Genomic DNA, 21,729 nt, shown 5'->3' on the forward strand with positions numbered 1-21,729 from the left:
AGCCACTTTTAATGATGAAGGATGAGAAAAGATAGGTAATCAAACAGGGTAAGGAAAGAAGAAACAAGTGCATTCTAAGTCTTTACTCGAGCAAGCACGTACTGTACCTTCACAAACCCACAGTGCTATGAGAAGCAGGGACAGTTTTAACACTTGGTAAGGAAACCACACTTATCAGTATGTTTCCTAGGAAATTCTACTTTTCACAAATTTGACTAAGTTCATAAAAAAATCATTCCCCTGTTTTTTTTTTTTTTTTTTAATTCCCCTGTTTTGATCTTCACAAACCCTACATGAACAAAAACAGATCATCTACTAACCACCTAGAGTTTGGGTGGTGCAGAGCTCCTTCAGCATTAAGTCAGTTTGAGGCAAACTGGAAATGTGATACAGTAGGGACATGGAACCAATCTCTCATTTTTTCCTCCTCAAAATCTATGAAAATGTTGTTTCCATTTGCAAGTTTGAAACCAAAGGCAAAAGTCAAGTGACCGAAATTGAATTCTTCCTTGCGTTGTTCTTAGAGGGATTTTTCACTTGGGGTTACTGGTGATTTCCATTCCTTTGCTTGGAAGCAGGGCACAAGAGGGCAGACTTTGAAATGCTAAAAACAGCCTGTCTCAGATCTCTGCCCCACATTCACAAGAACAGATGACTTTAAGGTCTGCGATAGAGTGTTCGTGAGTTTACAAAGTGTACAGCATGTTTAACATGCATTAAGGGGAAGTAAGTAGAACTAAATCCTAATTTCTAAGCAAAATGGAGAAATTCAATTCTCTCTTTAAACTACTGCTTTGGACACTAAGGAATTCTGGTACAGAAGTAAAAGAACTGTTTACAAAAGACGTCTCCTTTCAAGAAATCTAAGATTGAGATCAGACAGCAGGTAAAAAGGGACAGAAATTGGAATATTTTTTAATCACTGAATGATTTTAATTCAAGTGGGAATGCACCTTTGGATACAAAATATTACATATTCTAATCACGTTAAAGTAGCAGGCTCAACTTCTTCCCCCATTTTTTCTTCTTATACATTGTTTTAATCAGTACAAGTATTTTCACTATTCCTTCTTTACTGATTCTAAAAAATAATAACTTCTTACCACTACCTTAGGAAGGACTGCTTTAAATACACAACTAAGTAAGGGAGTATTTCCAACATTAATTACTTATATCTGGAGCCACGTCATGCTTGATACACTTCCAGTATCTATGGCTTGTTTCTGAGAAGTGCTAGCAGAAACTACATTGCTGGGCAGCCCAGGTGGCTCAGCGGTTTAGTGCTGCCTTCAGCCCAGGGCATGATCCTGGAGACCCGGGATCAAGTTCCGCATCAGGCTCCCTGCATGGAGCCTGCTTCTCCCTCTGCCTGTGTCTCTGCCTCTCTCTCTCTCTCTGTGTGTCTCTCATGAATAAATAAATAAAAATCTTAAAAAAAAAAAAAGAAACTACATTGCCTCTTTCCATTTAACAGATTTGAAAAACTGAATAAATGTACCACCATATTGATTGCTTCTTTAATCTTGAAATATTCCTTTCCCTAGAACATAGTACATATACCACTAAAATTACATGGATGAAAGAGCTACAAATTGAGAATGTCATTATTAATACTCTGCCCAAATCTTCTAATAACTGCAGTACTTCAGAGTTTACATTTTGAACAAATTGAAGGAATTAACTTGTAGAATTTAATGACTATATTGCTTTGCTTGAATATTTCATGAAAATGGAGGAAAAAAACGAACAATGATTTTGTAGGAATACTGTTTTCTATAGGCTTTTTGTAATAATTTTATTATAATAAGATGAAAATCCAACCACAGCATCACTAACATAAAGGAATTTGTTATGCAAGTAGTATGCTATGAATATACTACACAGGGACTGTATATTAGATTGGGTAACTACAAATTCAATATGTAATTCAATATATAATTTCTATATCAAAAGAAATCTCAGCACATAAATTACTAGTGCTGATTAAAGAGAATATATATCCCCAAAAGATTTAGATTTATCAGTAACAACGAATGATATCAATAAAAAGTAAAATAAAAATACTTTTAAGTTCAGTATTCTATCAATTTTATTTTTTATGCAATACCAAAAGAAGGACAATTAATATTACTTAATTGAGTGGCTCTGTCAGGAAGAAGCAATGAATGCTTCCTGGAAATTGGAGCACAAGTCACTTCCTATCATAAATCTACTGATTGTGTACATTAGTAAAGACTTAATAGGACACAATAAATACACACCGAATAAATGCATGACCTTGTCATTCAGAAGTTCCCTAATCCCTAATGTGGGCAGAATCATTTCCTTTCTTCCCCACACTGAATTAGTCCTGTGGATTCCTTTCTCCTTAGCCTAATATCTGTGCTTTCCTTCCCGCTCCCTCTTCTTGCCATTCAGATTATCATCATCATCATCATCATTCTTCTCATTCAGTTAATGTCAGGATGATCAGTTTCTTATGCTCCATCAGTTTCTTCTAAAAGAGGGACAGCATTAGTACCCAGCTTGTGGAGTTTTGTGGGGTGAGGGGGAGTGTTTGGTAAAGATTGGATACCACATGTAAAACACGGAGTACACAATGAATGCTTCATAAATGCTAGCTTTCCACAAATCCCTTCATACCGAACTGGTCTACTCAGGCCTGTTTTGCATTATGGCATTCAAAACTTTTGCAACTGTTCCACCAACTAAGGGAAATTCTTTGTCTCCTGGTGGACCCATACAATATATGACAGGCTAAGAAGACACAGGAATAGGTTTAATTATGCATGCATGTGACTCTCCACAGCAGTATCAATTGAGGGCATCTTGCTGGTGAGGACTTTCTCTCTGAAACCATCTAAACCATGTAGCTCAATTTCCAGCTGACAAGTAGACAGATGATTATCCCACTCAGCCCTCCTTCTAATTGCCGAGAACAATGCACATATGACAGGAGCACAAAATACACAGAGGAAAAACTGCACGAACAAACCAAACCAAAATGGTAGCATATCCACATCTTTGTCCATATCCCTGGAAATTCCTGTCCCTTTCTTCCAGCCTGTTATAACAATTGCAAGGAATCAAATTTGGAATTCAAGGAAATGTAATTTAATTTAAAGAACTGCATGGTAATGGTGGCTCATGCTCACGTAGTGTGTATGTGCCTGGTACCATTCCAAATGCTTTATGTCCATTAACTTATTTGATCCTCACAAAAACCCATGAGGGAAGTACAATTATTGCCACCATTTCAAATACAAGGAAACTGGGGCACAGACAGTCTATATAAATTATACTGTCACACAACCAGAGACAGTGCTTGGATTCAAACCCACTCAATCTGGATCCCGTGTGTGCTATTATTCACTACACTATAATGAAATGAAATTCCTCATAGCCTAAAGTCTCTTATAACCCATGATGTGAACTTTTCTAGAGAATGTATATGTAGCACTATATAGAAGCTATAGACACAGGCTTTGTAAATCATATTTTAAAGTGTCCAGAATCATGTTTTCATAAAGTCTGTAATGACTGAACTCTCCACTGAATTTCTCTAAATTAAAATTCCAGAAATGTGGGCAGCCCCAGTGGCCCAGCGGTTTAGCGCTGCCTTCAGCCTGGGGTGTGATCCAGGAGACCCGAGATCGAGTCCCATGTCAGGTTCCCTGCATGGAGTCTGCTTCTCCCTCTGCCTGTGTCTTTGCCTCTCTCTCTCTCCCTCTCTCTCTGTGTCTGTCATGAATGAATAAATAAAATTTTAAAAAAATTCCAGAAATGTAAGGTATGATTTCAAATCATTTTCTCCCTTCCTATGCTGCCATAACCAAGTCACTTGGTGTACCTCAATTTTTATTCCCAACGTAAGCAAATGGGACACCTACTTCAGATAAAATCCTTTTTTTCTAGACACCACATAGGCCACAAGAATGAATCAGCTGTAACTCATGAACTTTTCAATCCAGTATAAGTGACAAGCATGTGTCCAAATAACAGTATCACAAGGGAGAATGGGACAAATACCTTGGATGAGGCACAAAAAATGTGCCAGGGGGCTCTAAAGGAGAAAGGATCCACATTTGACTTGGAAAGCGGGGGAGGATCTTGAGGCCTGAGCAGAATTAGGGAAGGCAGAGATGGGAAAAGAACATTTCTGGTAGAGGTAACAGAGTAAGCAAAGAGTGGAGGAGAGAAACAAAATAATATTCCAGGTAGAATGCCACTTGGCTAGAACATGGCCCATAAGGTTTGTGGTGGGGAGGGGACAGCTGGAGTTGGACTATATAGGAAGCTTGGGTCTTGCTATGACAGGACCTTGGATACCAGAGAAGAATTTAAGCGATACTATAGTGTTTACTAAATACTGGCTATGGTGAACTCAAGAAACGAAGATGAAATGAAAGTAATCTCTGTTTTGTGAATCAGAAGATTTCTCAAATCAGTTTTGCAACGAATCCAGCAAAGCACAGTGACTACTGTGGAGAGTTCACATGTCCAAAAAAGTAATTTTCTACTAAGTACAATAATCATTGTCTAAAGATTTATTAACTCCATTCTACATATTATGAAAGGAGTAGTAAGTGAACAAATAAGACATTTGAATTAAACTTAAGCCCTCTGAATCTAAGCACCCAGAGAACCAAGTAGTTATTCTTCCTCCCCATCTGTCATTCACCTGTCATCCTGAACTATGCTGTTCCAGAACACAGGAAGGAGTCAGGTTTGATAAGCAAAACATGTCACCAAAACTTATGCACTTTCTCAAGGAGAGAACCTTTCTCAGAGACATTTTCCCTTTTATATAAATGCTTAACCTGCTGAAAACTTCATTTACAAATCTCATAGGAGATCAGAACCGTGAATTAAAGGAAGTGTGAAAAACCATTGCATTAATGTATACTGATTGCAAAGTGACTTGGTAGAGGAAAGCATACAATATATAAAAAACATCGTTAAAATTTTCTGGTTCTATGTCATCACTGGCAACAAGCTTAACATCTTTGAGCCTTTTTTCTCTGTGCTAAAAGAAAAGATTTGGTTTCCATTGTCTCTATGATGCCTAAAGCTCCAAAACTATAATCGTGATTAAGCAAGAAGATAACACACATTCAAAATATACTCTAGGGTCAGAATTCCTAATGTAACTCAATTTGACCTAATAAGATGGCAGTCAAGAAAGCTATAACATAACCCACTATATCTTCAAGATATCACGGTACCCAACATTATGAAGATCCTATACTGGAATAATCCTATTTAACAAGTAGCCTAGGTAATTAAAAGATTTCAATCCAAATGGGAGAAAACCAAAGTTTCCTGGTGATAAATCATTAGCCATTCAGAAAACTCAACAATCTAAAATAACCAATTTCCCAAAGATTTTTGAGAAGTCAAAGACCGTGTATTGATCTTAACGCTTTTTTTTTAATTTTTATTTATTTATGATAGTCACAGAGAGAGAGAGAGAGGCAGAGACATAGGCAGAGGGAGAAGCAGGCTCCATGCACCGGGAGCCTGATGTGGGATTCGATCCCGGGTCTCCAGGATCGCGCCCTGGGCCAAAGGCAGGCGCCAAACCGCTGCGCCACCCAGGGATCCCGATCTTAACGTTTTTATGTATAGTTCACTAAATAGGTAGGGGATATGTATGTAGGTCCTTGACTACAACTAACATAGTCAACATGAAATGGAACTCCCTGGACAGGGGTTAAATTCAATATCTCCCTATTGGGATTGAAACAGAAGGATGAAAAGACTAAAGTAATTATTTTATATAATATTTCGTTTTGCATGTAAACTAAAGTCTTTGCAGAGTATATGATATTGCTTTTTCTCTTCTCTTTGAAAAATCGTTAAGAGTTGCTTGATGGAAAAGACTGTAAAAATCCAGCTTGCTTTAAGGATTATAGTGTGGAAAGATCAGAGCTGTAACATTGAAAGTTGCCACTAATCAGTCTTAAGATTTGCTTTGTAGGCAAGATTTAGCATCATGTAACAATCAATGGTTACTGATTCCTTTTGCTCCCAGAAGAGCAAGCAATTATGACCCAGGAAGCTCCACCAAGGGATTACAAACAAATGCTAACAAGAGTTCAATTCCACGGTCCTTAGATCATTCCACTTATTTATAGAGCTTTTATTGCATGACACCAACATATTTCATAAAACAAAAACTTCCTGTTACTTAGCAAAGGAAGAGGCAACATTGAAAGTCATCAGGCTAATCATGGTCAAGTCTGCAGTTAAGGTCTCGCTGCACTCTCTCCAACAACCTATCCCTTGAGAGACCACAGGTCTGGGCCATCCGCTCCATAATCTCTGATGCTCCGGGACAGTCTTCAGAACAGGATAGGAGAAGGGGAATGATGGTGAGTGGGTTTAGTGGAAAACTAATGGCAGGGTAGGAATAGCAGGGTAAGGAGAAAAGTAACCCTGGGAAGCAAGTAAGAAAGAAAGGGAGGGAGAAGAGAGGAGAACTGGAGAAATAAAATCATATCAACATTTGACAGGGACATCGGTACCAGAGCTAAGACTTGAGAGTCCTAGTGTCCATCTGTTTGCTTACTAATTAAGTTCCCTTTCTATTTTTTTAAATTTTTATTTATTTTATTTATGATAGTCACACAGAGAGAGAGAGAGGCAGAGACGTAGGCAGAGGGAGAAACAGGCTCCATGCACTGGGAGTCCGACGTGGGATTCGATCCCGGGTCTCCAGGATCGCGCCCTGGGCCAAAGGCAGGCGCCAAACCACTGCGTCACCCAGGGATCCCTTAAGTTCCCTTTCTAATGGCAACTGTCATTGTCTTCTGTGTTGTTCTCATCTACCTTCCAAATGGCTACGAATATATGAGTTTTTAAAATAAGTTACAGAGGAGAGGGTTCCTTTTTGATTAGAGAATTTTACATGAATATAAAATTCTATCCTAACTTTTGCTTAAAATAAAACTGATAAATTTCCCCTTTGGTGAGGATAAATGGCATCACAAGAAAGGCAATTCAAACACTCAAGTGCTTATCACTGAAGATTTATGTAGTAAATCAACTCTCATCTTGTCACACCATCTTCTTGATAAAAAAGAAAAGCTGCTTTACTTTAGGAAGCTTTCCATTATATTTCATCACATTTTATTAGGTCAATCAGCTTATTTGCACTGCTCGGTCACAACAACCTATACCCAGGTAAACTCTGCCATGATTATTATCACATATTTCCCCCTTAAAAGTGGCTGCCTCATTGCTCCAAAATTGATTCAGAGTTCCACTTTGGGAGTCAATATAATATATTTGAGTTATTAACAATCAAGATGACCAAATCATAAAAGTTTTCACATAATTCTAGTTCCACAGCAATGAATAAATGAAAACACATATATTATGTTGGTCACTATACATTTGGTAAATGACACGCTCTCATAAATTAATAGCAAAACAAAAGTCAAAGTCCCTTAAGTGCATATACTCAGAACAGCACTCTTGGTTTGGTTTTTTTATGATAGAATTGTGATCAGTAATGCAGCCTAAAATCCATTTCAAATTCATTGCAACAGAATCTCCAGTACATTTTTAAGGTACAATTCTCTACTTCTACAACAATATTTTTTTCTTTTTTACCTTTTACAAGCCTTTAGCAATTAGATGTGGAACTAAATTTGTTTCTTCTTTTTTAAGCATTGAAATCTTTTCCTCTACACTTTAAATGCTTTTATTTATTCAGTTTTATTTATTAAGTAATCATCAAACCATCTTCCCTTTGATTTGGAATATTATGTGTATAAATCATATATATATATACCATATATACTATTTATATTATAGATATAAGATGTTTAACCAAATTAAAAGAACTTCAATATTTGGTTTCACTCAATGATTGTACGTAAATTGTTATTTCCATGGGTTTTGTGATGGGGTCTGGAAATCCCAGTTTGCAACAATGAAGAGTTAGGTGAACATAATTTTCATTTAGATCAAGAAGGATTCATCTCATGCCCTACATCTAAACCATATAGATTCCTTTTCATTATCCAATCTTTCCAAAGATTATGCTTCCTTGACAAGCACAATTTCAGTCACCCTCTGTCTTTTCTCCCTTTACAAGTAACTCCTTATCATTGTACCCATAAGAAAGCCCATTACACTATAAATTTTCGACATTACCCTAAGAATAATAATTTATATATTCCAGGGGCACCTGAGTGGCTCAGCTGGGTAAGCGTCTGCCTCTGGCTCAGGTCATGATCTCAGGGTCTTGGGATCAAGCCCCTCTTTGGGCTCCTTGCTCTGCAGGGAATCTGCCTCGCCGTTCTCCCTGTACCACTATCCCTGCTTGTGCTCTCTTGTGCACACTCTCACACCAATAAAATAAAAATCTTAAAAAAATAATTTATATATTCCAGCCAATTTTTATGGGGGGAAAAAAATCACCTTTTATGGTACTGGTAGGGCTCAAGAAATTACAAAGTTCTATATCAGTCTAAGACAAAACAAATTCACCTTTTAAGACTGCCTCTAATTTATTTCTAGCAATGTTAACATTCATGAATACATGTACATATGAACCCTAGTAGAGAGGAGAGAAAAGAAAGAAGTTAATAATACTTCTTTTTAAAAAAATGTATTTATTTATTTGAGAGAGAGAGAGCACATGCACATTAGTGAGCAGAGGGAGGGGCAGAAGGAGAGGGAGAGAATCTCAAGCAGACTCCCCACTGAATGTGGAGCCTGATGGGAGGGTGGGGAGAGACCTCGATTTCATGACCCTAAGATCATGACCTGAACTGAAATCAAGAGTCAAATGCTCAACTGACTGAGCCACCACGGCATCCAAAGAAGTTAACACTCCTTAAGCTTTCTAATAATGAAGTATTTTTCTCATGTAGAGTAACCTATCTTGTCCTTACCACAATCTTTTGAGAGTTTTAAGTATTAATTATCCCTATTTCTTTAGATGTAAACTCTAAACCTCAAAAGGTGAAGTGATTTGGTCAAGGTCATATCTAACTTATAAGTGGTAGAACTGGGCCTTGATGTCAAGTTTCCAGTATAATTTCCGCTTTGCCATAATGCCTCTTCAACTCTTATCTTAGTTCTAAGGTTTTCATAAACTTCCCCCACACTCCTAAATTTACTCTCCAAACTGCTACAACATCACTCTGTGGAGATCAAAGGAGAAAAAGAATAAATTAAAGAAGAGAATCTAAAGCAGAATGAGGAAGAAAATTGGTACTGGTTTCATATTTACTATGGTTTAGTCCTAAGAGTTGGCGTTTTCCAGTATCTCATTTAATCTCCCAAACAGGTGCAAAGGATGCATACTACTATCATCAAATGTAAATGGGGAAACAGATGCACAGGGATGATCTAACTTGCTCAAGGCCATGAAAAAGGCAGATAGGATTAAAACTCAAGTCTGCCCCACTGGAAAGCTAATGATCTGGGACAAGAAACTGAGAGAATCAGAGTTGTAAGGGGCCAGAGAGGTAAATATATTTAATAATTTGCTTGGAACATGAATCTCCCTCAAAGGTGTCACTGCTTAAATATTTCCATGGAGAAGAAACTAAATCCTTTCTGAATACACATTTCATTTGGAATAATTTTGATGGTGAAAAGATTCTCCCTTACACCATGTTGTTTTTGTTTGTTTGTTTGTTTTGTTTTTTCACCATGTTGTTGAAAGAGGTACATCCATCCAACCTCTGCTCCAGAGAGTGTCCTATACCGATCAAAATCATACACGGAAAACTGTCTTCTCTAAAGACACTGTCTGGACTGAGAGAATTTACTAATTCAGATTTGCATAATTAACAGGAATAGTGAAGTCATTTAGATTAAGATAATAATATACCATTTGAATAAAAAAGCCGGAAGGTAGTATGGAAAACAAAAGCAAGGTGTAGTGAAAACCAAGTTCATTCCAGTTTACTCTCATCACTCACATGAATTAGCTGTGTGACCTTGGGCAAGTCATTTCACTTTTCCAGATTTTAATTTCCTCACTTCAGAAGTCACTCAGATAATCTTAACATAGTTTCAACATATAAAAATTCTATGATTACAGAATATCAATTACAGTATTTGGAAACAATCCTGGAATGCTTACACACATGCACACAACAGAGGATTAAATTCATGCCTGCAAAGATAGCAACAAGGTTTGAAGTAATGAGGATTCATTTTATTTCCTCTCCTCAATCACTCTTCATATGAATGGTACATGAGCCCAAGTTTTCATTCATTTTGGGAACTAATACCTTGATGGCAGCCGCTAGCCTTTCTCTGCATACTGAAACTAAAAATCCTTGGGAGTGTTTTAATATTCTCATTCTATAAGCCAAAACAATAAATGGAAAATATGACCAAGAAATAAAAACAAAAATACTTATAGCTGTCAGCTTTCTAGAATCTGAAAATAATCTTACTATATTTACAGGATGGAAGAATTATGAATACGTTTTTCATTGTAAAATGCTCTTAGTGACTAGATAGAGACTACTTGCCCAGTCGCTTCAATGGTCTGCTTAAAGAGTGTCTTACAGGCCAAACATCAACCACCCCAAGTCACCCAGCTTGTTGGTAGCACAAGTGGGACCGGTGGGACTTTAAAATAAAGAACATTTAAGATAAGGGTGAGAGGTCAGTATCAAACAGATAGAGGAGAGGAATATACCAGGGGAGGGAACAGAAGTGGTCATGACAGTGTGATTAAAACAAGGGTTTTAAAGAGAAGAAATGCTGAATTCAGAGAGTTATATGCATAGTGAAGTAAAGAAAGACTTCATGTTGATTCAAATTGTGCAACTAGATTCTTCAAATGTATTAGGACATAAGCTCTATGAGGGCAAGAGCTTTTCTTGTTTTCCATTGCCATAAAGTCAATCTAGACCAGTGCCTGCCACGTAGTAGATACTTAGTAGGTATTCACTGAATGCAGACAGAGAAAATAACAGAAGAAAATTGTTGACATAGAAAAATAATAAATAAAGAAACGTGACCTTAACTGTAGACATAGTAGAGTTTACGGCTTAATAGAAAGCTCGAACAGATTCAGTAGACAAGAGTTATGTTCTAGCTCTCAGGGGCTCCTAGCTTAACTTTAGATATGTCATAACTTTTTTATGCCTCAATTTCTACATCTATAAAATATCTCTTTCTTTACGCTTTAAAAGTGTCCTATGAGGTGACAGTAATAAGAAAAAGGAAGGAGGAAGAGCAAAGATATATGATTTGGAAAGACATAATGACTTTCCGGGAATGCAGAAATACTGATTTGTACACACATGTTAAAAAAACGGTCAGCACAAAACATGAGAGACACCGAACTCTGGGAAATGAACAAGGGGTAATGGAAGGGGAGGTGGGCGGGGGTTGGGGTGACTGGGTGATGGGCACTGAGGGGGGTGCACTTGGTGGAATGAGCACTGGGTGTTATGCTGTATGTTGGCAAATTGAACTCCAATAAAAAAAAAAAAAAAGAGGTCAGCAGAGACATCGGTGTGAATCATACTAAGGAAAAGAAAAGGGAGCGATACAGAAGAGGGTCAAAAGTCTGAATTAACTGCCAATAAGAAACCGGTATATTGTTCTAGAGACATACATTTGTATGTGTGTTTGTAATATGCGTAAATACCATTCAGTATTAAAATGCAATAAAGTATGTGAAAAGATCAGTGAAGACGCTTTAATACTTTAGAATGCAATGAAATATGAATATATAAAGCCAGAGTGGCATAATTAGAAAAATAAGTTGGATTCAAGAGATAATTGGGTGTGTGAGAAGGCAGAGGAATGAAGAAAACCGATCTAGGTATCATAAAAGAACAAGGAGAACAGAGCGGGCAGTGCAGGGAAGAGGCGAGCCACAGAGCCATCTGCTATATGTCAGGAAAGAGCCCACCCTGGAAAACCCAAGCTCTTTTTGACAGCAAGCTCAACACTCTATGGAGGATCAAATAAAAAGACGAAAAGACTACCCCTACTGATAATTTCATATAAGCAAAATTTCACATAAGGCGGGAAGCAAATGGAATTTTAATAGTATACTGTACATGTTTGGTCAGTGTACCACTTGACATATATCCCTGTCAGGCGGATGCCACTCTCCAGCTCTATGCTCTGGACCAGGGAAAAGATGACAAGAGAAAAGAGCCACGTGTTGTTTGCTTAAATTCTGGGGGACAGGACACTCTTCTCTTCTCTACTATTTTTTGGATTTCACTACACCTTTCAGAATTTTGTGGGTTTTAATAAGAGAATGTCACTTTCTCTTTCATCTTTCAGAGCCTGGATTTCTTCCTCACCTGTAAATTTAGAAAATTATTTGGTTTCAGTTGAGGATCTTTCACTTTCTCCCAGTTTTTAAGATCTTGAGCTTTAAGCAAGTTCAGTTAAAGTGGAGAAAAGTTATTTGAAACCACTATTCTGAAATACCTACAAGAACAGTTGCAAGGAACTCGAAGAATCTCTTGGGCTTAAAATAAATGCCACTTTTAAAGTGAAAGGAAAGAATCCTTTGGTCTATTCAATTAATCATGTTGAGCTTTTGCAAATGGCAGTGATTCATATGTCACTGTGGTAACAATGGTTTGCCATGCAACCCAATACAAAGAGATTTAAAGACAAAGCAAAAACAAATTTGGCCTAAGATGAAAATACTAATACATTCTTATACTACAGAGTTGCTTGTCAAGCAGGCTCTCCCATCCAGAAATACGTTGTCTTTCAAGATGGCACTATGGTTCCCTGCTACAATTTAATTAATCAGCTCTTTTTTTAGTAATCTAGGTTTGCAATGTCTCAAAGTCTGTCCTCTCCAGATAAACAGAGGTTAAGAAAAATTTTAAAGCCCAGGCAAAGAAAACAAATTAATGGTACAAGTATTATGTGCCCATAAAAACTTAACTATTACCATGGCAAATAAAGATGTGGTAGTGGGAAACCACTAACCATACACAGAAAAGCTTCACATTAAAAAAAAGAAAAGCATATATAGTCTCTAATTCTGCATTAGATTTCTTGAGATCTAGATGTATCCATAGATTAATCTGGTGAAAACATGAAATCATATTACCTTATTAAAAAAATGCCCATTTTAGAAAACCTGACATAACCACTATTCCTATAGACAATTTAAAATGTTATATATTGCCTTTTATTACAACAAAGACAGAGAATGTTTTAATTTTAAGAGAGTCGGTGGGAAGGGGAGTAATTCTAGTGTTTATAGAATAAAAGGCAAATACTAGAAGGTAGATTGGTTGGGGAATAACAGAGCAGACACAATTACTAAGATTGTCTCTCTTCCACTCTCTCAGGCTCCAGGATAAAGAAGAATCAATTAGCCCTCCACAGACTATGACCTTGAAGGCTACAGCTCTGTGCATAAAATGCTGAATATGCTCAGACAGATAGGAAATGGAGAATAATGTCCTGAAACCACTGAAGAGCATGGTTCAAATACGATCATGTCGTTTTAAGATGTATACCATCACAGCCTGCTTAGTTCATGTCAAAAACACGCATGATGAAAGGAAAGCTCTGGTTCTTCCTGTCACTAAGCAGTACTTTCTTAGTTGAAGGGAAAAAAAGTGAACAAGGTTACAGAATGACAGTCTGATTCCAAGTTTTGTTTTTTTTTTTTTTTTTTTTTTTTGCTTTAGTTGATGGTCATGAGCTTTTTAAACAACAAAGCGACCACTTAACATAAATATCTGGAAATAAAGCTCCCTGAACTAATCTCCCCCTCCCCCCAAAAATTAGACTCATAATTTTTAGGATATTAGTGTTTTTGTTGTTTTCTGAGGCCAGAAAATTAACACAGGGTTTCCCACAAAGAAAACCCATAGGCTGTAAAGTGTTAAGCACTGTCTACCCTTAACTTAAGGGAGAAAAGTACTTCCCATACTGCTTAAGGCTTATCTCCAATGCGCTTCAAAATGCTGCAGCTGTGTCTTTGGCCAGAACTGGCCACACCGTGATGCTTTTAGGCGGCAGTAAATCTTTTCCACTCAATGCAAATGCCAGAAAATCAATGCCCAGGCTCGAAAATCCAGAGAACAAGAGAAACTATAAGGAATGCATACCCTATTAAAACACGTAATAGAAGAATTTACCTTAAAAAAAAAAAAGTCTTCTCAAAAAGTTACAACTTACTGTTTGACAGGGTCCTAGATCAGGAAAAGGTACTGGACAGTTCTTTACTTCCCCGCCCCCCCACCCCAAGCCCCAAGATGACAAAATTATAGACTTGACAAGTTTTTTTTCAGTGTTCTCTTTCTTTTTCTGGGCAACTGAACTTATTCGGGCACAATGTAATTAAAGACAAGTTTCAAACAATAAAGCCAAAGAAGTAACCTTGTCTCCACGGTGAATTTTGCTTCTCTTTGCAGGATCTGTACTTGCTTTTTATAGCCTGTCATTTCATCTGGGTATTATTTCCCGGTCACTTTGCCAGGTGGGAAGAGGCGGTGAATGCAGTGATGTCTGTCAGACCTTTAATGATGCTTCAGGGATTTGATAAAGATACAAAGCAGTGTCTGCAGAAAGGAGGTTCTTTACTAATTACACCTGAAAAACAAGCCTCTCTCTCTCTCTCCCTCTCTTAAATCTCGGCCGCTGAAACTGCTGTGTATGAAACGATCTTGAACCACAAGCACAAATCAAGTTTTGTGTGCTGCTTTACCACCCGGCTCTACTTCGTTCGGAACATAATGTCTGGAAAAGATATTCTTTATTCTTCCTCGCCATCCAGAGGGAAACAGAAGCGGTGAGTATTTCATCACAGAACCCTGAGCCTCAACTCTAAGAGATTTTACACATGTTATTAAGAACCGAATCCTTTCATCTTTTGCCTTTTTTCTACTAAGGACATACTCAGCAATGGGAAAGAGTAGAAGACAGAGAAGCGAAAATAAATCAGAAACATTTAGAGAAGAGAAGCTAGAGGAAACTCCTCCCTCTCTCCTGACGTTTGGAGCAATCTGACTAGTCATGGTTTCATCCCCGTCAACTTTCCATTGTACAAGCGCTGCAGCGACCCAGTCGGATCGGCAGCATATTGTTCTGTATTGTTTTAAGAGCGTGGGCTCGCCTCACTCCCAGGTTATTAAGCTGCGCGGCTGCGGTCCGCCGGGCAAAAATGACACGTCTGGGGGGGGGAAAACAAAAAAACAAAACAAAACACAATGCACCTTACTAATGGGTCTTGTACTTTTCAATGCCTGCCAAGGAAGCTATTTAAACATTTGATTACAGAAGACAAAACTAATTTGGGGGGGGGATCCTTTCATGCAGAACTGTACTGCGTCCGGAGGAAAATAAAGAGGCCCCTTAATAGATGGATGCTCAGTAGCCGAAACTACAGTCTGGGCAGGACAGCAAACAGCCTGCCGCTGCCGAGGGGTGAGCCCCGTAAATGCAACGCGCTATCAGGAAGAACCAATTAAAGCAGAACCGCAGCGAGAGCAGAGGGCAGTGCAGGGAACAGGGAGAAGGGACGGATCGAGACGGAACAGGTGGAGCGGGACAGCTGGGAGGCAGAGGGTAACGGAAAGGTGAGGACGGGTGACGACGTCTACACTGCCCGGGAGAGAGACGCCAAAGCACCCTCGCTGTTGCACGGGAGTCACGTTGATGTACGAAAATAAAGGATGCTCTGATGCTTTCATTTCTAAAAGGGCTAGAAAGAAATGGAACGGCAGTTACATTGGAGCATGACTCGCAGACGCCGAACTTGTGGGTACCCCCTCTCCCCAGCCCGTGACCGACAATCTGGCGGGGGGTGGGGGGGAACACCACCTCCTCCCCGCAGTTTGCAAGATCATTTCCCCCAGGGCTTCCAGGCCACCCCGAGCGCTCCAGCCCCACGATGTGCAGAAACAGAACCGTGCAGGGGGAGCTAGAAGACGACGCCGAACGGGCTCCAGGCGCTGGAGAACCGCTTAGCGCCTCGAGCCCACCCCCTTCCAGGATTCAGCACCTCTCTCTCTCTCTCTACTTACAAAGTTTAGGAGCAGTTTGGAGATTAGTTTCTGTTGTTTGTGGCTGAGTTGCTGACTTGGGTGTTCTCACCTCGGGGTTCCGTGTGGGGAAGGGGAAGGATGGTGCAGTGGATGGCAGGAAAGAAAAAGCAAAAATACGATTCTTCGGGGTTGGTCCCGCGGAGGGTTCAGAGGACACGACAGCATTGTCAACTTGCAATGTAACTTGAACCTCAGTTTCAGATTGAGCCCTAGAGACAGGTGGAGTGTACGCCTCAGACGCGACCCACACAGCTGAGGCGGCGGTTGGATCCAGAGAAATAATCGGGTCCTGCCCTAACCCCCCAGGGTCAAGGTGAGTGGGAGAGTCATACTCGAATATCTTGTCCACGAATACCCACTTGAGGCCGGCAATGCAGAGGCAGAGGCTGACTAGACAAGCCAGGATGGGGACAATGCAGATTTTCTCGGAGTTGAGGCAACCTCTCAGGCGCTCGGCTTCCAGGCAGACACAGCAGGGAACCGCCAGGCCCACGAGGCCGGGGGTTCTCCCATCTTCAGTCTGGGTCTCTGGCATGTCTTCTGCTGCCGGAAGCCCGTCAAGAGATGGGTCTGCACTCAGCTGAGTGGAGGGGCTGGAGGACCTCTCAGCAGCTCCCTCGGACATGTCTGGGGAATAAATCTCCATCGGCTCACCTCCAGAAGGCCCGGCCTCTCTCACGGTCCATTACCATGCAGAGCCCCCCCCAACCAAATGATACAGCATCTTACAGGGGGAAATCGATAAGTCTTCCAAGTCCAAGGCCATTATCAAAAGCAAGAGGAGTTCAGGAGGAAGGGAGGAGAAAAAGCCTCTAGCAACTACCGAATAAAAGTATATTGTAATTCGTGACTGCTGTTTCTGGGCCACTTTTGCAGTTCTTTCAGAGGCTTCCCCAAAGCATCCCGGCTGCTCAAGAGGACCGAGGGCCCAAACAGAAACCGAGCTGGTTGTTGGTCAATTAAGTAAACCAATAGCCCAAACTGAAAGGCATGTTTCTCACCTCGAGCATCTGAAGCTGGTGTCTGCTTAGGTGGAGAAAACAACTGTCATGCAGGAGAAGTAAAAGCAAAAGCAGGACCAGCGGCGGCGGCGGAGGCGGCAGCAGCGGCGGCGGCAGGAGAGGCAGCAGTGACAGTAGCAACAGCATCCTGTTGTGTTAACGCGACGGCTGAAAGAGGCTGAATCATTACAGAGCAGCAGGTGCCTGCCCTCGGAGCATCACTGCAAACAGGATCATCACAGAGGGATCCGAAGGGAAGAGTGCGGCCCCGGAGGGGCGGTGACTCCCCTCCCCGCCCTGCCTCCACCCCCACCCCCCAACCACTCCTCTTTGTCCTTCTTGAGCGCTCATTCACTTTCTTCCTCTGCGGCTCTGCCCTGCTTCATAGTCTCTTTCTCTTCATTTCCCCTCCTCATCCAAAGACGTGTTCTCTCTCTCTCTCTCTCTCTCTCTCTCTCTCTCTCTCTCTCTCCCTCCCTCCCTCTCTCTCTTTCCACCCTCCTCCCTCTGTCCGCACTCCAGGGCTGCTGGCTGGTCTGAGTAAAATCAGTATACCCAGCAACGCAGGACTGCCAGTGACTTCCTATTTTATCCAATTAGAAGGAATAAAGGCCATCGAATCAAAGAGAAGCAGGCAGGCACCAGTTAAGCTCAGTCCCCATGGCCCCCACCCCTTTTCTTCCCTTTCTCTTTTTCTCCTACAAAAGCGGCCCCAGTATTCCACCCCCACCTCGCTCGCTTCCAGTCCTGCCGGCTCTCTTTACTTCACCCACTGTTGGGTCAGAAAAAGCCAGCGATCGATGCTAGCAATCAAACAAAGCTGGGATGGGGCGGGGGATGTAGGTGGGACCTTCTGGGTTGGACCTGAGGCTTGGCAAAGTCTGATATCTGATTCCTCCCTAGAGAGGTAAGCTTTTCAACAGCAATTTCTTCTAGCCTGCCGCTGAGAGATAGCATTCCTTCCCCTGCCCTCTAATAAGTTTTGTTCACCAAGAGGACTGTTATTACCTGATTTTCAACCAACAGTTAGGACATTTTTTTCGAACCATGGACAGCTCTGCCTTCAGCCCTGTTCAAGATGATTGTGCAAGACTTTGCAATACCCAGGGTGGAGTGTGGAGCCTCGGACGGAGAAGGGGCATTTTGGGAGGGGAGAGGTGTTCATGTATCCCCACTCTGGTCCCATTTAAATTTCCATTTCCTCTTCTCACCCACAGCAGTCCTAGACTAATGCCAAGCTAATAAGAAACACTGGTAAACAGTGCTATGAAGGGAGCAAAAGGCTACCGCTTCATTTTGAAATTTGCCTTCATTGTGACTCCACACTGCGGAGGTTTGAATTCCCTGGGCGCTGTAATATATACCACATGTCCTCAGCTAGAACCACACTGCAAGTATTAAGAAGAGTTTTCCATAAGAGTATGCCTTTTGGGTTAGGTTTCAGTAGCTTTACCTTACAGACAGTTTCAATGCAGATTTTTCCCTCCTTTTAAAACAGCAGCCATTAAAAGACTGGAAGAAATGTGGTCTTTAATAGGGAGCACAAGATTTCCTGAACCCCCCCCCCCATTCTTGCACGTCAGTGCATACTATATGCTTCTGAACCTTTAATCCATGCTTTACTGTGACGGCACACCCAAATGGTTTCCGAGGAACCATTTTGCTCACCCATGTCAATAGGAGTCTTAAAAACTCTCTCTAAATCTATACTACACAACCATCATGAGTCCCAGAAGCAATAAATTTAGAGCTCAAGTCCTGAGAAATTCTGCTTTAAGCACATTATATTTTGTATAGCACAATCTCCACTGCTCTGCAATACTTTTTAGCTTTAAATGGGCTCCAATAAGAATCAGCTTGCAATAAGAATATTATAATTTCTTTCAAAATGAAATTGGTCCATAATTATAAATGACTTAAAGGACATTAAATCTCAAAATGTGTTTGCAGTAACAACAGCTACAAAAGCCAGAACCAATGTGCCTAATTGTAGTTATGACTGTGACAAGCTTATGGGCAAAATGACTTATCCTCTCCATAACCTGTACTTATATAACAATAACCAATTGGTTACTGGTTATCTTTTAAAATAAGATCCTGTGTCTACTTTCTAGCTTTAACTATTTTATTTTCCTTAATTTTTTTTTTTTTTTTTTTTTTTTTTTTTTTTTTTTTTTTTGGTGGGGGAGAGCATAGGGAAGAGAGAGAGACTCACAAGTAGGTTCTGCACTCAGCAGGGAGTCCGATGTGGGGCTGGATCTCATGACCCTGAGATCATGACCTGAGTGGAAATCAAGAGTCAAACCCTCAACTGACTGAGCCACCCAAGAGCCCCACTAGTTAACTACTTTTAAAGTAATGAGTTTTCTTAAAGATTCTAACAAGGGACACAAAATTTCGTATCAGAGAAGCATTTATAGTAATCAGATTGAGAGGTATTAACATCTTAAAAAATATTCAAATCAATATAGACAAAGTCAATGTGTATGCTAAATTAGAGTACTTTATAATCCCTTTAACAGATCACCCAGTTTAAATACATGGTACCTAACTCCTTACTTCTGTCCCAAACCAACATTACATTCAATAAATTGGCATTTCATGCGCAGCCAATCATTTAAGTTTCAAAAATCAAAATGGGGTTCAGGCAGACCAAGTCAGTCAGGTAAGAGAAGTTACCAAAAACAGTAACTCACAGTTAAGAAAAGTGGTCTTCAGCTTGTACCAACAACTGCTCACCTCACCTTAATCACTGAGAGCAAACATAGTCTACAGACAAATTATTGGGCTCTGCTCTAGTTGTCATCCTAAAGACACCCAGCACTTAGAAAGGAAAACAACATATCCTACAAAGGCTAGGACAAAACAGCAGAAAAAAATCTTGCAGACTGCCACAGCAGCTCTTTCCCCTGGGCTACACACATGGGACAATGGGATGTGTATGTGTCCTTCTGGAGAGGTATTCCAAGAGCCCCATGGCACCTTGAAGCTAAGATCAGCTTGCAGAAAGCCAGCATCCTGTAAAGTCACTTCCCACCATTCATCAGAAGGTGAATGTAATTGAGGAAAGGGAGTACAGAAGATAAAGGAGGAAAAAAAACAAAAAGAATTCTTCATTGAGACTTGAGATGAGGAGCAGAAGGTTGCCTTCATCCCTTAATCAAATCCCCTATAGCAATACAGAAGTGAGGAAGGGTGGTGTGAATTGGTGAGGGATCAGAATTACCTTTGGATGAAACGCGCCTATTTGGAGGAAGAACTGCAAGGATATACCACTTTAACCCTTCAGGTTCCATCCCGGTAAAGCCCAAGAACACCCATATTTCTATGTCCCCTTAAAAAATAAACATGAGACATGTTTTTCCTATCTTTTTAAAACCACACTGCCACCTCGTTCATTGAAGCTATATTATGGAGCTCCACCTTTGTGCCAGGTGCTCCTCTAGGTTGTTAATATATTATTTCTTATCTTCGCCAATCCTGTACAGTACATATTATCTTCAAGATAAAGAAACAGACTCAAGCAGCTTAGGTAACTTAGCCATGGACATAAAGCTATTAAGTGATAGGGCCAAGATTTGAACAAAAGTCTGACTCATGCTGTTTCTGCTGAAAAAGACTGCTTTTATTTTTAATCACAATAATGCATCTGATCATTTATTGCTTACCTATCACTTCAATGGAGAATAAGTAAACCAGAAAGTGTAGCATTGAAAAAAGGCTTAGCACCTTAATGTAGTTTGCAAACAAACTTAAAGGTGCCTCGTTTCCAAAATAAGAGTTTTCTAAAATTTTGCCTAGTGATATCCAAGTTATAAGGATTAAGCATAGGCTATTTACATGTTACCTATTTATAATGGAAACTAAATGAGCTCTTCCAGTTTCAGTTCCAGCATCTTCTCTGGAAAGCTCTTTCAGTTGTGTACATTTGTGAAACAAATTGCCCCGAAATAGCTTAAAACAACAGACGTTGTATTCTGTCTCATGAGTCTGTGGGCTGACTGGGCTCAGCTGAGTGGTTCTTCTGCTCCACTTGATGGCAGCTGGGTCTGCAATCATCTGGGGTACAAGTAGGCTGGAAACTGAAGATGGCACTCATGTGACCAGCAGCTGATGTCAGCTGGGAGCTCAGCGGGGACTGTCAGAGAGTATGGCCTCTCCCTGTGGCTTGGGCTTCTCACAGCATGGTAGCTGCAGTCTGAGAAGAAGCATCTCAAGGAGGAAGAAGCACAAGCTGCCAGGGCTCCTGCAGACTGAATCTAGAGGCTTCATGGGTTATTTCCATTGCCTCCTACTGGGGAAGCAGGATGGGGTGGGGGTGGGGAAGTAAGTCTTGAAAGGATAGTGACAAAGAATTTGCAGCTATAATTAATCCATCACATAAGGTAAGGAAGTAAATGTTATTAATAAGTCGACCTGGGACAAGAGGAGACAAGGTAATGTAGAATGGGATTTGGCAGATTCTAAAAAAAATCAAAATATACCTGTATTTCTGATCCACTTTCAAAATATTCCAGCTGCCTTCTAAGCCAGCTTCAATGAAGAAAAAAAATCCTATCATATCATCAAATATACTCAAATTCCTCTGCTACTTCAATTCAAGCCCAGCTATTGGGTTCAGCATTTATTTATTTATTTTTTAAATTTTATTATCAGAACTATTCAGCACAGCTCTGGCAGATGAAAGAGGATAGTAAATGCCA

The 21,729-nt window shown here is 40.2% G+C and overlaps 1 protein-coding gene across 11 annotated transcripts in view; it reads right to left on the bottom strand.

Moving 5' to 3' along the window:
- NRG1 (neuregulin 1) overlaps nucleotides 1-21,729 on the bottom strand; it is a 1,144,545-nt gene that overhangs the window by 105,577 nt on the left and 1,017,239 nt on the right. Inside the window, exon 1 of one of the 11 annotated variants that reach the window (XM_038560146.1) lies at nucleotides 16,005-17,541. The exons of 9 other annotated variants lie outside the window; for them this stretch is intronic. In XM_038560146.1, coding sequence (XP_038416074.1) covers nucleotides 16,005-16,671 — 667 coding nt within the window. In that variant the 5' untranslated portion in view covers nucleotides 16,672-17,541. Of the gene's footprint in view, nucleotides 1-16,004; nucleotides 17,609-21,729 lie in introns of those variants that run through there. One more of the 11 variants, XM_038560151.1, reaches the window with a different exon arrangement.

The sequence above is a fragment of the Canis lupus genome, chromosome 16 (assembly GCF_011100685.1).
Source record: "Canis lupus familiaris isolate Mischka breed German Shepherd chromosome 16, alternate assembly UU_Cfam_GSD_1.0, whole genome shotgun sequence".
NCBI classification, from domain to species: domain Eukaryota; kingdom Metazoa; phylum Chordata; class Mammalia; order Carnivora; family Canidae; genus Canis; species Canis lupus.